General features: G+C 41.7%; 1 protein-coding gene across 2 annotated transcripts in view; it reads right to left on the bottom strand.

Annotated features, from left to right (window-relative positions):
- LOC138792631 (ATP-dependent 6-phosphofructokinase, muscle type) overlaps positions 1-15754 on the bottom strand; it is a 61551-nt gene that overhangs the window by 23944 nt on the left and 21853 nt on the right. For both annotated transcript variants that reach the window (XM_069970275.1, XM_069970274.1), the window contains exons 4-8: positions 10486-10559; positions 10291-10368; positions 5292-5481; positions 3884-4049; positions 388-432 (exon numbers count right to left, since the gene is read on the bottom strand). In XM_069970275.1, coding sequence (XP_069826376.1) covers positions 388-432; positions 3884-4049; positions 5292-5481; positions 10291-10368; positions 10486-10559 — 553 coding nt within the window. The remainder of the gene's footprint in view (positions 1-387; positions 433-3883; positions 4050-5291; positions 5482-10290; positions 10369-10485; positions 10560-15754) is intronic.

The following is a 15754-nucleotide window of genomic DNA, read 5'->3' as shown; positions in this document are numbered from 1 at the left end:
GGACCATGTTTTGAGGACGCCCTAATGTGGCGACATGGTACACTCTGATCAAATAGTTTACTAAGATCCTCACTTTTTAATGTCTACAGAACAGGTGTTTACCGTGTGTACACTGGGAAGAGTATATACAGTAGGCCCCTGCACCTGTAGGTTGCTGCTGCACTTTTTGTTTTTTTGTCAGCCCTCCACCATATGTCACATATGGAGGTAAGGTTTCATTTTCTATTTTGCACACCTTGTTGTTGTTGTTCTTTTTATGGTCCTGTGAGATTTATCAGTGTCTTTTTATTATGGTATAAAGATCTAAATATTTAATTCATTTTCCATTAATAATGTTAAAGCTGATCTAGCAAAAGGAAGTATAGAATTTTCTGTTCTAGGACTTACCCACAGTGCCGGCCCATCACTTCTAGGACAAAGGTCCTCTGGTGACTGTAAAACAAAACAGGCATAAAATGAATCATAACTACCTATCTATTTATTTGTAGACAAAGCAATCCAAATGCAGTGGGAAAAAAAGCTGTGTAGGTAAATTAGCCCATAAGACACAGCAGACAACGTTTCAGTTCCACAATAAAGACTTTTGCTTGAGAAAAGTCCTTATTGCTGGATTGAAATGTCACTTTCTGTAAGGGGTGTAACTACCACCATAGCAGGTGTACGGGGCCCTTGGAGTCAGGGGACACAGCAGGGTCGGCCTCCTAGTTTAGAAGTTCCCTGGGCCCAGCCACTCAGTGTACTCCTTCTTTTCATCCCAATCACAGGCTCTATACAGTAAACTGGATAACCGCCAGCTCACTAAATATAGACAGTGATTATGACAGGCAGGTAGGTGTAGAGACGCAGGACCTGCTCCCCTGCACCCCCGGGCCCCTCCCCCACCTCCTCACTATGAGCTCAGGCTTTTTCCTGACAGTTTCTGATACTGCAGGGGAGGAGGAGTGAATGTACACCACTAAACTTCCCTACATAACTAGCGAGTGTAATTGTGTGTATGTATATGGGCATGTGTGTATCTACTGTATGTAGTATGCCTATTTGTATGTATGTATGTATGTATGTATGTATGTATGTATATATGCATGTGTGTACCTATTGTATGTAGTGTGCCTATTTGTGTGTGTATGTATATGTGCATGTGTGCATCTACTGTATGTAGTGTGCCTATTTGTGTGTATGTATATGTGCATGTGTGTACCTACTGTATGTAGTGTGCCTATCCGTGTGTATGTATATGTGCATGTGTGCATCTACTGTATGTAGTGTGCCTATCCGTGTGTATGTATATGTGCATGTGTGCATCTACTGTATGTAGTATGCCTATTTGTGTGTATGTATATGTGCATGTATGTACCTACTGTATGTAGTGGGCCTATTTGTGTATGTATGTACAATTTGTGTGTGTGGCTGGGGGAAGGGGGTGGGCCCCATAATTTCTAGTTACACCCCTTCTCGCTGTGTGTTATGGGACAGCCTTTGGGGATTACTTAAGGCCCTATTCCACGTAACGAATGTCGCTCGTATTCGGCCGATATCTGCCGCTACGAACGATAATCGTCCCGTGGAATAGAGTGCAACGATCAGCCGACATCGTTCATGTCGGCTGATCGTTGCAGTCGCTTGTTTTTCAACATGTTGAAAAACAAGCGACTGATACAGCAACGATCTGCTGCCGTCGCTCCGTTGAATAGGAGCATCGGCAGCAGACGCTGCTGTATCCTATGGGCTGCCCGGAAGATCAGCAATCCTCCGAGCAGCCACCACCCCCACCCCCCCGCAGCTCCCCGCCGCCCCTCCCGCACTCACCTGCTCGCTGCCGCCGCGTTGGATAGCGGCGGCAGCGAGCGGGGAACGAGGAGCAAACAAGCGTTTGCTCCTCTTAACGACCGGTGGAATAGGGGTATTAGCTGCCCACCAAAGACCAAAACAGAGGAATGGAATGTGCGCTATGGATCATCTTACCTAGACGCTCCATGACCTACATTCACACTATGATGATGACATGTTGCAGTTAATAGCCCCACCCAAGGAGCTTCACAGAAGGAGGGGGCCCTCATTGCCTGCCTATTAGCACCCCATGACACGACGAAGAAATATCCATATACGGTGCCATGTAATGGTTACTGAAATAACTTGAAACTGACAAAAGGTAAAAATAAAATTTTCCATTCAGTTTAAATCAACGAGTGATAATCAGACATTGCTTCTGAATTATAGTAAAAATAAATTGTTAAAAACAAACTAATGACACTGGCCTGGGTAAAATAATGGTAGTCTTAACTTCTTACTTTACTGCACAATGTTTTGAGGCAATCACTGCAAACAATTTATTTCTGTAACTCCACTTCTGCCCTTGTCCACAGGTATTGTGGCCCATTCTTTGTGAGGACACTGCTCCAGCTCTGTCAGGTGTGAAGGTTTCTTCTCCAGACTGCAGGTTTCAGCTCCTGCAGCAGTTGTTCAATAGAAAGCTACCTCAGGATAGTCCAACGCTTTGCTCTTAGCTGTGTGTCAACACATTTCACTCCAGAATGAGATTGAGGTATAACCTGCATAGATTCAAGACACCTTGTGTTAGATCCAGCAAGGCAGACCCAAAACATACCCGATCCTTCTCCATGGTTTAAGTAGGTACAATATTCTTTTCTTGTATGCTTCATTTTTTATGTCTGTGAAGATAGAGCTGATGTGACTTGTTAAAAAGCTCCAGTTTCGTCTCATTTGTCCAAAGGACGTTCCCCCAGAAGCTTTGTGACTTGTCAACATCGATTTTGGCAAATTCCACTCCCACTTTTTTATTTGCTTTCAACAGTGGTTTCTCCTCAATCATCTTCCATGAAGTCCACTTTGGCAAAGACAGTGACGGATGGTGCGATCTGACTCTAGAGCTAAACTTCAAGGTCAAGTTACGTTAATCTCTTTGAAAGTTGTTATGGGTTCTTTAGTTACTATTTGTATCATCAGTCTCTTCGATTTATCATACACTTTTCTCTTGCAGCCACATTCAGAGAGGTTGGCTACAGTCCTATAGACCTTAAAGTGTCACTGTTGTTATAATTTTATATAACAGTAGATGTAATATAAAGCAAGTTTGCAATTTACATTCATTTTTTTTAGTTATCATGGAAAACAAGGCACTTCCTGTTTTCGGACTCTTTTTTTTCTAAGAAAACAGCAAGTCCTCTGTATCCCAGGCCATCTGAGCGCTCACACAGAGAGAAGACAGTCCATGTGATTGATCGACACATTGAGCCGTGACTCTCTGTACTGGCCGGAATTCCTTTGTTTAGACTGTTTTTTTTTTTTTTTCAACCAGCACAAGTCAGAAAATCTGCCTTCACGAGACTGGACCTAGATTTCTGGTAAATTCAGCTTTGTTTTACAGCATGATAACAACAACAACAAACAATAATCAATGTATATTGCAAACTTGCTTTATTTCACATCCACTGTTGGTTTAGATTTTGAAAGTTATAATGACAGTGACTGATATGAGTAACTGTAGCAACAGGAAAACCAAGCTGTTTGGAGATGTTGTGTCTATGGTCAAAGTATTATCAATCTTTTCTAGGGGTATCATCATTTTGTCCAGGACAGTTTCATTACTTTGTTTTCTCAAATGTTTCTGGTAAACCACAATTTATAAGCAATGTCTGATTTAAATTAGGTAATTTTCAATAAATGTATTGTTACTTTCATCCCTTACCAGTTCCAGTTTTTAGTCACCATTTTTTTAACAAATTTGTACCAACAATTGTCCCTAAAGATCCTCCATCAAAACATACAGCCCAGTGATAATCCAGTCCAGATTATTAAAATGTTATGGTGACTAAAAATGTGACACTATTGATGTACTGTTTATGTAGGACATCTTCAGTCTTACCTCTGTGCTGTTGTAGTAATGGCATCCACTATTTCCATGATCCTATGAAGAGCAGAATCCGTTCCAATTGTCATATCTGTTCCACAGAAATCATTATCGATGGAACCCACCAGTCCAACAATATTCAGGTAACTAGAATTCTTGGCTTCATTAGCAGTAATTTTTCCTAAAAAATATATACGTGTTACAATAATAATGTGCAAATTATTACTTATTCAGTTATAACTTGAATAATTGTCCCTTTAGTTCTTTTTGAAAACCGTGAGAAAAACTTTAAGGTACATGGCACATTTGGTCACTCTATTGCCCTAGTGAAGAGGCCATCTAGCCCTGCTTTAGGTCGGAGCAAATAAAATTGTCATTATACTAAAAGGAGTATCCCCCTCAGACAAGAAACACAGAAGGTGGCTAAAGGGGCATTACACACAGAGCAACAGTGTAGCACTAATCCTAAAACCTAAACACGTATAATTGCCTTTTTTTTTATCACGTTGCTTCCTTTGTGCACCTTCTCAGTGCAGCAACATTAAATGTGCCCTCAGCAGCAGGCCATGGGGGTAGAAGGCTGTAGTTCACATCATGCATTGCGCCAGGTTGTTCTTCCCCTGTATTTTCTTGGGGCTCATTTATTTAAACGGTTTTAAAAAAAACATCTTTGGTGCCTACAGCTCAGCTTCCATTTTACCAGCACCATTGTAAGAAATTAAAGCTGAGCTTAGACTCTTTGCTCTGCAAAACAAAGATATCTTTTAGAAAGACTGAAAGATAGATTTCTTTTAAGGAGCTCATTCCTCTATATTCCTTTGCTTTGCAACGGGTCCAGAGTTCAAATCCCACCAAGGACATCATCTGCAAGGAGTTTGTATGTTCCTCCTGTGTTTGCATGGGTTTCCTCTGGGTACTCTGGTTTCTCACAAAACTTCTGACATGCCATAGTGACAGAAGTTTGCATCGGTTGAGGTCTGGGCACTGAGACCCCCGCAGATCACTAGAATGAAGGGGCAGACATGCTAAGCAGGGCACGCTCTGGCGCTTCATCTGTGTTGTAACTGCTAATACGAGCAGTTAATGGAATTATAATGAGAGCCTGTGGAACTTCTGGCAATTCTGTATACCGAAAGTTCCATAGGCTCACATTATAACGCAGATCACTCGTATTACAAGTTATAGCAGAGAAGAGTGTGTCTGCCCCTTCGTTCTAGCAATCGGCAAAGGGGACCCGACCGATGCAAACTGTTGACATGTCACTATGACATGTCAGAAGTTTTTTAAATGATAGTTACACTTTGAACTGTAGGTTATAAAAAATTTTACAAAAAAAAAAAAAAAAACAGGCTAGAAGAAAAAACGTTAAATAAAAAAAAAACATCTGAGTGATACAATCCCTTTAAAATTGACAAAAATGTACCTGCTTTAACTAGGTCAGCAAGCAAACCACTCCACTCTGCTCTGAAAGTGTCTGCTCCAGTCAAGCTGCCATCTCCTCCAATGACACAAAGGTTGGTAATCCCATTTTTAATTAGGTTACATGCTGCTTTAAGGCGGCCCTCTCGAGCTCGGAAATCCTGACACCGAGCACTTCCTATAACTGTACCACCCTAAAAAATACAGATATGGTTGATCATGAATGGAATGATGAAATTATCATAAATAAAGTAGGCTTCTTTATCTCCTGCCAATTCCGAATGAGGCGGCTGGTCATTAAACATTATAATTCAGTATATAGAGGCATCACTACTTACTTTACTGTCTTATTGACTCCTAAAACACATAACAGATTAAATCCAGCCCAATATACGTAACATTTAATAACTTCCCAAGATGACAACACAGGAGTAAAAAGTGTATGTCCAGGATGGGGTTGTTACAACCGTTCATAATCATTCATGGGGTCTTTTAGCAATCCTTTACATTTCAATACCTAGATTTCTCTACTTTGGCTTTTGCTTTCTTGTTAGATAAGGCAGGATAGTAAATGTGGCCACATAACTTTATTATCTTTTGCTATGCCTTATGTCCTTCTTATGCATGTGTCATTCTTGTGCATGTGTTTTTCGGTGGGCAAAGGGGACTAACCCACTGCCAGACACCTCAGGTCGTAGCTTATCTCCTTTGACAATAAAAGGACGGGATGTTGAAACTCAATATGCCTCATACGTCTTTCCCCTGACTTCATCATTCAATGAAGAGAATGCAGACAGTCATGCTTAGATCAGCAGGTCTGGCTGACTTTGCCCTTATGTGTATAGGGACCATATCACTGCTGCTCCCCTGTATTTGCCTTGTCTTTGTGGGAGAGGGCTCCTGCAGGCTGTGGTACCTAGGACATTTCCCGGTCACTTGACTCCCATTCATTCTAGTTGCCATAAAGTACACACACAAGTTGTACTGTTTGTATAGACCAGTGCTTCTCAATTCCAGTCCTCATGCCTCACCAACAGGTCATGTTTTGAGGATTTCCCATGCAAAGATCACCTGTGATAATACCTGATGCACTGAGTATAAATATATCACCTGTGAAATACTGAGGAAATCCTCAAAACATGACCTGTTGGTGAGGCCTGAGGACTGGAATTGAGAAGCACTGGTATAGACAATACACTATGAGTCTCCAGTGTGTTTGCACCTTTGCTGCCCCTTTGTTGAAAGTGGTGCATTCAAAAAATTGTCTAAGACATAGATAACAAAGTTGTGTAATGGTGCGTTTACACAGACAGATTTATCTGACAGATCTTGGAAGCCAAAACCAGGAACAGACTATAAACATGGAGCAGGTCATAAAGGAAAGACTGGGATCTATCCTTTTTTCAAATCCATGCCAGGGTTTGGCTTCCAAAATCTGTCAGATAAATCTTTCTGTGTAAACGCACCATAAGCCAGTTCTTCGTGCATGCGGTTTTATATATCACCCTTGTTTATTTTCTACAGACTTAAAAGGGATCCTGCCATCAAGACAGTGCTATCTAATCTATAGACATCATAGAGCAGGAAGAATTGAGCAGATTAATACCGTATATGTCTCGGTGGGAAAGGCTTTAGTGTAACTTTTAAATTGTTGACTGAAATTCCTGATCATTCTGTGTAAAGGAGTCCAGTGAACAGTGTCAGTCAATAACAGGATTGCTCGCTGGACTCCCTAGCATGGAAGAGATTTCAAATCAATAAATTACAAGTTATACTGAAGCTTTTCCCATACGGCCATGTCCACACATGGCAAAAACATCAGCTGTTTTTTGACCTGGCCGGGTTGAAAAACAGCCGATGTCTAAGATGTTCACCCGGCCGATACTGTAATATCGGCTGGATAAACATCAATCTGCTTTAATTGGAATGCGGGCACATTTGGGGGTTCCTGCGCTCTAATTTGCCATAGCACACAATGTATAGTACGTCTGGTAGCCGTACTTTACACTGTGAGCCCAGGCTATCTTGTATGACCGCTGTTCATTGATCAGGAGCCGCACAAAATAGACCTGTCAGTTAATTTGTGCGGTTGCAGAGAACACCGGCCTTAGTGTATGCAGCGTGTATACACTACAGATGCTGTTCAACATACTCTGTCAATTGCACACTGTCAATAAGCAGCGGGCATTGTTGCGACCTGCAATAATGGCCTTTGTTTATTGTAAAAATACAGTGTGTGGACATGGCCTAAAGATGTATATCAATCTGGCCAGCTCCTTCTGCTCTATAACATCATGCGGATAGCTTAGGTAGCATTTTCATGGTAATTCCCTTTAAAGTTTATCTGTCACTTCCAAAAAACTTTTAACATTCCCTAGAGACCTGTCAAAAGTTTTATGCATTGGGGTCTGGGGTTGCTTGCTCTCGCTAACTTTTAAATACAGCCAGAAGAAGGGCTAGGCTTAGCTCTTCACTCCTAAGTTTGCTGCAAACTCTTTCATGCTACAAGAAATGTAAAATAAATCTAACAGCATCTAGAGTAGAGTGAAAGTATCTTTATTTCATATTCAAGTACATGTTTTTACCCAATTGGGTATGCTTGACAAGCTGCTTCTTCATGGATATTCATCCAGCGCTCTGCCATGACATCACTCTGGCTGCACATCACTGCAGAGTCCTGGATGAATATTCATAAAAAGGGATGGGTTGGTGGAGCAAGTCGGGGCACGGAGTGTGGTAGTCCTGCCCCCAGTGCACAGAACCCCCTCATTTAACTATAAATAAAATGCAGGATTGAACAAAAATGGCGCTGAGGATGAAGGTACCTTCATTCCTAACATCCTCTGTTCTATGGGAGAGTAACAGCAAGTTAGATGTTGCTAACATATAAGAAAAGGCATACATGTGCTGCTTTTGAATGGCCGTGGCCTTTTATGCATCATCATACAGGATCTGTATCTCCGGTAGTGTGATTCTGTATCTATAAAAGCATGCACACTCGCAGTGTTAACTGCAAAGGTCAAAGGTATCATGTCTATTTATGTGTGGCATTTGAAACTAGACTCCATTAGAGCTTTGACCTCATCTGGCACCAAAATGGCAGGTTATTTTTGTCTTTGACATTGACTGTAACTTTGGCCACAGACTGCAGACTTAAGTATCCTATCCTGGCAAAGGATAACCCTAAAGAAATGTCAAGTTTTTTAATAGGGCAAATGTCTCACAAACAAGTGTGAAAGTTATTTAAAGGCTTCCAGGAAAGCAAGGGGTCATCTATTTAACTTTTATTGAAGCACAGTAGTTTATTACATCAATAAAAAGGGAAAAAAAGTATTTGAAGTATACTTTATATGAAGTCAATGAAGAATCCAAAGGCACATGTAATTGTAACCCACATCGTTTCTTCATTGTATTGTTATGTCGGCTATAGGGAAGTCATTGCTGGACTATGCAAGTAATTCTCACTGCCATCCACTAGTTGCCCCGTGAGATGGCTAAATGAAGTAAGGCGGGACCACATGCTCAGCAGTTGTGAATGGAGACAGTGGTGATCTATGGACATGACACAGATGCGAGTGATCTATTTACACCAACAAATAAAGCAACGGTTCAGAAGTGTTCTCCGTAGCTGCCGATCCACAACTACTGACAAGACTACCGATAATCGATTGCATGTGCAATAATACCTAATTACCTAATAATTAAAAATATAAGAACCTTAACACAACTGCAAACCACACAACAGCTTGCCCTTTTTTGGGAGAGATCAACCCCAACACAGTTCTGTATCACCTACGTCTGTGTATGGGGCCACAGAAACAAATGGGTTCGCATTTACCCATGCCATACGCAAACAGAATAAATGAATACAGTATGTGGAAGGGGTCTTACAAAGCTACATGGTTGATAAAGTTGAAAAAAGACAAGATTCCATCTAGTTCAACCTTTAACCCTACTGTGTTTATCCAAAGGAAGGCAATTTATAATTGTACATGTAGGTGTGGGGAGTGGATATCCTTAGGCACCAACAGAGGTGGCAAAGCTACACCAAGTACAAAAAAAAAGACATATGCAGTATTTGGCTGTACGCACTTTTTACTTATAGTTGGCAAAAAGACAGAGTCGCAAGACTGTTAGTATAGATTGCATGACAGTAGGTGCTACCCTACCCACAGTATAATTTTACTTACTGATAAGGCAGCTTGAAACCAAAAGTATGGTTATAATAAGCTCTATTATACAGCTCCAGAGGCTTTGTCTAACACCAGACTTGTATATTTCACCAGCAGTATTGCTGTTCAGAGCTGGAGCCATAGTAGTGACAGTTGTGTCATAGGTCTTATTTTGTCCTGGAAATGATTAATCAGTAGTGTTGAATGGACCCAAAATGTTTGGGTTCGGGAACGTGATCTGAACCCCAATGCTCAGTGTTTGATTTCCCGCGGCTGCAGAAATTGGGTGCAGCCCTAAGGCTGCCGGAAAACATGCATACATACTCTGGCTATGTTCACACTACATAAAAGTACGGCTGTTGTTGCCATCGGCAACAACGGTCATACTTTATGCAGTGTGGAACATTGCCTACATTTCTATGGGATCCCGGCCAGAGCGTATACACATTGTTTACACTCCGGCGCCGTAAATAACCAACATGTCAGTTTTCTGCGGCCCCTGTCAGTTAACACAATGAAGCAAGCGGCTCCGGCCACGTCCACTCAACACTATTAACCAGTATTTGTTATACTTCTCTGTACTTACACTAGCAGGATTTATTTTGTTCCTGCTGAGAGGTAAATTTATTACCAAACATATGTGTATAAATTTTTAATGTTCCACATTCAAGTCAACGGGGGGAAATAAAACAGGCACTGAACAAATATCCTGCACTCAGCAGCAATCTTGGAACGCAGGATTCTTATCCATTATTATTTTTGGAAACAACAGACAAATTTTATGGCAAAGCAAGATTAGAACAAGAAATACTTATTGCCTATCATACGTACCAACTGCAGCATCATTGAGACACTTTCCCAAGTAGCTTCTCGAATGTTTTCACCCCCATCGACCAGTCCTTGGTAACCCTATAATGATAATCATGGAAGAGAATTAACTGTAATAATACTACCAAGCCGTACAAAGAAAAGTTAAATTGACCTTAATTCAAAGAAGCAAACCAGTCTGGAAATAGCGATACACACCTCATGAACAAAGAAGACTTTGGCACCTGTGTAAATTCCCACTCTCACCACCGCTCGTACAGCTGCATTCATTCCTGGTGAGGAATACAATATGGATTATTTCAAATGTCTGGAACGCTGTGGAAACCAATCCCCTATTTTTCCACCAATAGCTGCAAGATGTTGCTGGGATTACATTATTTTATCTACATTGCTTTCTCTGCCTGCAAAATCGTGCAAAATACTTTGATTACCTTCCGCGCTGTATGCAACTTTTTTCAACTAGGCATCAGGGCTGTTCCTAGGGCCGAAGAAATGGCTGTACAGGGACGTACTTACTCCTCTCTGGGGGTTTGCAAAAAGTGTTACGAGATGTATTAACATGGTTTATTGGGATTATAGTGAGTTATTATGCTGAATAGTTCCTTTAATTCTTAGATTAAAGGAATTACCTACTATTTCAAAATGTGTAAAAAGGGAAAAATAAACAAAAAATTCTATGTATGAGAAGAGGGTCCTGAGTTTTAACAGTACTTTTAACAAAATGTAAGGAAAAAGCCCACTGCCTCTTAAAGGGGACTTAATTTCTGGGAAACCTCATTAAAGTGAATCTGTCAGCTCTTTTTCATGCTCAGAGCTCAAGTGTAAAGAATGCATCACTGAGCTGAAGCCTGAAAACATTGTTCCACGTCCAACCCCTCCCCTCCCTACTAGAAGTCAAGCAGTGGGGGAAGGAGGAGGCATGCATGCTGTAGCTCAGCACAGAGTCTTTGACTCTTGAGCTTGAAACGAAAACATCATTTCTAACTTTGCAAAGTGCCATTAGCTATGTTTTATCTTCTTATCAGTTGTCTGCCCGTGTCTACATCCCTAAGCATAATATGGAGCAGACAAAAATATACATTTTTTAAATATATATACATAAAAGTATGGAAAAATAAGGCATTTCCTCCATACTTTGGTAATAAACCAAAGGTCCAGGAAGGTCTTGGGGCTGTAATGCTAATCTTACTCTGTCGATAACAATAATTTGTAAAACCTATAAAATATCTTAATCTAGATAATTTTTAACTTTGAATCTTCAGGCAGGCGGAGGGTGGGTGTGAAAATAACAGTCAAGTTAACCTGTCCCACTGTGCCTTGTAGCATCAATGCTGCCGTTTACCGCTGCCGCCAGACGTTGTCTTCTTCAGGTAACCGGGTACGTCACATACTCCGCTCCTGCAGCAGCAACGTCACTGCCTGATTGAGTGATTGCCAGCTCAGCCAGTCAGTGACTGGGACGATGTCCCGCCCCAGTCACCGATTGGCCGAGCGTACAATCACTGCCCGGCTGCAGGGAGTGGAACCCAGTGGCGGCGCTACAAGGCATGGGGGATGGGTAAATTAATGTTTTGTTATTTTCACACCCACCCCCGCCTGCCTGCAGATTTCAGAGTTGGTGGGCCTTCTCCTTTAACACACAGTTCTTATCTCCTCTGCTCCTGTCAGTGCAGCCTCTTGTTTTATGATCTCTAACCTTTGTGACACATGGGCCCATCAGTGCTGCCTGCTTCAAACTTAAAAAGGGTTTATGGGTCCAGTTGCAGCTGCACCCCCTGCATGGCTACATCACAGTCTGTATATATCAAATAAACTGATTGCGTTTTTATAACAATGGACATGACATACCAGAGCATAAACCTCAGCATTAATTTGTTTGGGATAACTTGGATTGTAATAAACAATCTTTAAAAGAAAGTCCCAACTTTTGAGATAGTTCCAGATATTACAGCATCTGCCATCTGTTGCCAGTACAACTTACACTTCAGAGATAAAAGCTGTTGCCTACTTCCCACGACTTGAGGGCAAAGCAAGTAATTCCAGCTAATCAGCGTTAAAACACAGCATGCAAACAGCATCCAGAACTGAGTAGACAAACACGTATGGTCATTCTACATAAGAATTAATAGCATATATAACAGATGGGGAAGGACATTCTATTACATTTCAACTATTGCACATTTTAGAAGGTGAAGCATGTACCTTCTGGTGTTGCAGTCAGACTCAACACCTATAACCACCTTTAGTGGTCAATGAGGAGCCTCAATAGTGGAGTTTTTGAAGTTCCTCAGTGAGCTACTCAGCTTTTTAAAGGGAACCATTCACCCCGTGGCCCCCGTTAGAAACAGACAAACAGTTACATAAAGGTCAATATACTTACCATATCGCTCCCGGTCCCGTCCCGGATCTTGTTGTTGACACGGAGAAATCGCAGATTCTTCTTCTCCCGCCCATTATGGTAATGAGCTGAGATGAGTCCAACGTCCATAGGAAACGACGGACGAGTCCAACTTATTCATGAGGTCCTCTTCTCGTCGCCGCCCATATACGCCTCCTGGAACTTGATTGACGTCTTCAGTCTTCAGTCTCCTCACGAATTCCCGCGCAGGCGCCGTTGCGAAGGTCTCGTCATCTCTTCTGCGCCTGCGCGGTAAACAGGATACGTGCTCGTGACGTTCCTGTGTACCGCGCATGCGCGAAGTCCAACACGTCACTTCAGCTCTGACAATCGGCGCACGCGCAGTAAACATTGAAGCTGTGGAGCGGCTTCAATTGTGAACTGCGCATGCGCCGAAAACGACCGTCACGGCGCCTGCGCGGGATCCGGCGAGAAGAAAGAAGACGAGGAGGAAGAAGACCCGGCGTCAATCAAGTGTCGGAGGCGGGGAGAAGGCTGGACTTCGGGCCGGCGGCGCTCATTACCATAATGGGCGCGAGAAGAAGAATCGGCGATTTCTCCGTGTCAACAACGAGATCCGGGACGGGACCGGGAGCGATATGGTAAGTATATTGACCTCTATGTAACTGTTTGTCTGTTTCTAACGGGGGCCACGGGGTGAATGGTTCCCTTTAACACTTTGCTTTTATTCTTCTGTGCAAAGTATCAAATAGGTGTTTCCAAGCTCCTGAAAGCTACAAGTTGCAAAGCTCCCTCACCCCACACCATCCCGGACACTGCTTGAACCCACCTTGGAACCATCAAGCAGGAATAGGGATACGAGGGAAAGCAAGGAGGCCTTTTAGCTTACAGCTTTAAGGGGGTTGAGAAAACCTCTGACAATTTCCACAAGAGAATAAAAGGCATTTTGGAAGCACAGCTGGCTATATGAAAGGTACTGTGTGTCTCTTTGACCTAACAGCTATCTAACAGTGTCAGCAGTTTGGAACATGACTTAAAAGCTGACAGTTTCCATTTGTTTGGTCATTTGTCCGATGACATGACATGATTTCCCACCAGTGTGTTCAGTCTCCGCTGATGACCTGATCAACTGCCTGAGCCAATGATTGGCTGAGTGAGCTTTTCTTTTCCAGCCCTGCATGGCCATGTTTAAAACTAGAAGAAATTGCTGTATGAACATAATGTATGTTACACATACAAATTGTAAGAAGTCCCAGCAGTTCACAGAGTTGTAAACTGTATATATTGTATATGTAGTGACCAGTATGACAATACATTATAATTAATCCCAAGATCTACAAAACTTTGTAAAAAAGCAGAGTATGTGTAAGTAAAGAGGGCTTAAAGGGTATCTCAAATTGTCCAATCCTTATCAGCTGTCCAGAGCAGATGTTTTCTATGGGGATTTGCTTCTGCTCTGGACAGTTCTTGTCTTGGACAGAGATGTCAGCAGAGAGCACTGTGTCAGATTAAGGCAATGTTCACACAGTTTTTTGTTTTTTTTTCAGTAAACTGATGCTGATTGCAATGGAATCAGCGTCCGTTCATTACTGCAGGGGCGGCATTGCATTGAAGTAAATGCAATGCCACCTGCTGCGTTCACATAGCGTTATTCTAAAGAACGGGCGTTAAAATAATGTACCTGCCTATTATTTCTGGACACTGTTCACCGAACAGCATCTGGAAATAGCAGCCGTTCGCACAATATAATGTGCAGCAGTAGCGGCATATTGCATTGAAGTGAATGGCTAACTGATTTACGGGTGCACCCTGAAGGCAGCCCAGCAGCCAGCAGTTTAACAGTTTAACATTTCCTGCAGGACATACAGCAGCTGATAAGTACTGTAAGACATGAGATTTTTAAATAGAAGGAAATTACAAAATCTTTAGAATTTTCTGAAACCAGTTTATTTAAAAGAAAAATATTTTTGCTAGAGTACCCCTTTAAACGTACTGACACACAGGCTGAAAGATCTGCGGAACATCCCATGTGTTGTAATTTAATGCATAGATTTTAGGGGTGGATTTTTTGCCTTTGGCAAAAAGAATGCAAGGTCAAACATGGATTTCTGTATGCTGACAATCTATGTATGCTTTATTGACAAATTTAAAATAAGAAGAATACAAAACCATGAGAGAGAGATAGAGAGCGAGAGTGACTGAAAAAGAAAGAATGAGCACAAGAGAGGGCATGCAAAAGGGGAGAATGAGAGAGAGAGAGAGAGAGAGAGAGAGAGAGAGAGAAGTGCACTTGTTATCTGTGCAAGGTCAAAGCAAATAGTTGGTTCCATACGTCAAGACATAACTAGAAGTTTGGAATTTTCACTGTGATATGGGAAGCCAATGTTGAGGCATATTTCTGATAATTTACAGCTTGTTATCATAACCTTATAGTAACACCATCTGTGCAACCCACATATATTATGTCATATAATAAGTTACTGGATGGGATATTGATCATATTGGTCGCACAGAGTTATTGTTATTCAGTGACACATTCATGAATGACGTCTATCAGTTGCGATCACAGATCAATAAATAAATAAATTGGAAATATTATTACATACAGGTTGCTTCATACTGAAGGTTAAATATTTTGTTTGGATGACATCCTAATATGTTGTGTACCATGATGCGGTGAACTAATTCTTGTCTAACTTACATCTGTAGAATGAGAATATTCCCGGGAACTGTAGACACTTTGGGGGAGAGTTACAGAAGGAATGTTCTTTGTTGCCCATAAAATGAAAGCCAAGCTGTGATTGGTTGCTATGGACAACAAAAAACAGCCCTACTGTAAAACTGTGCGATAATTTTCCCCCGCTATACTCCAACCACAAAGTCTATGGCAGAAATGTATCTTTTGCGTTGTATGTACCGCCAGCCTTATCTATGTAAGTTTTTGTGGACTGCGCACATCGCACAAGGGCCACTGAACGTAATAATTTTGTGCTAATAAACACAAGGTTGCATTAAAAAAAGTTAAAAGGTGCACATAATAAAGGAGCCTTACCTATAAGACTAGACATGGATACAGTGGCGTAGCTACCATAGAGTTAGGGTAGGCAG

Source organism: Dendropsophus ebraccatus, chromosome 5, assembly GCF_027789765.1.
Source record: "Dendropsophus ebraccatus isolate aDenEbr1 chromosome 5, aDenEbr1.pat, whole genome shotgun sequence".
NCBI lineage: Eukaryota > Metazoa > Chordata > Amphibia > Anura > Hylidae > Dendropsophus > Dendropsophus ebraccatus.
Note: the sequence above shows the minus strand (reverse complement) of the source record. Positions and strands in the feature narration are given on the sequence as shown.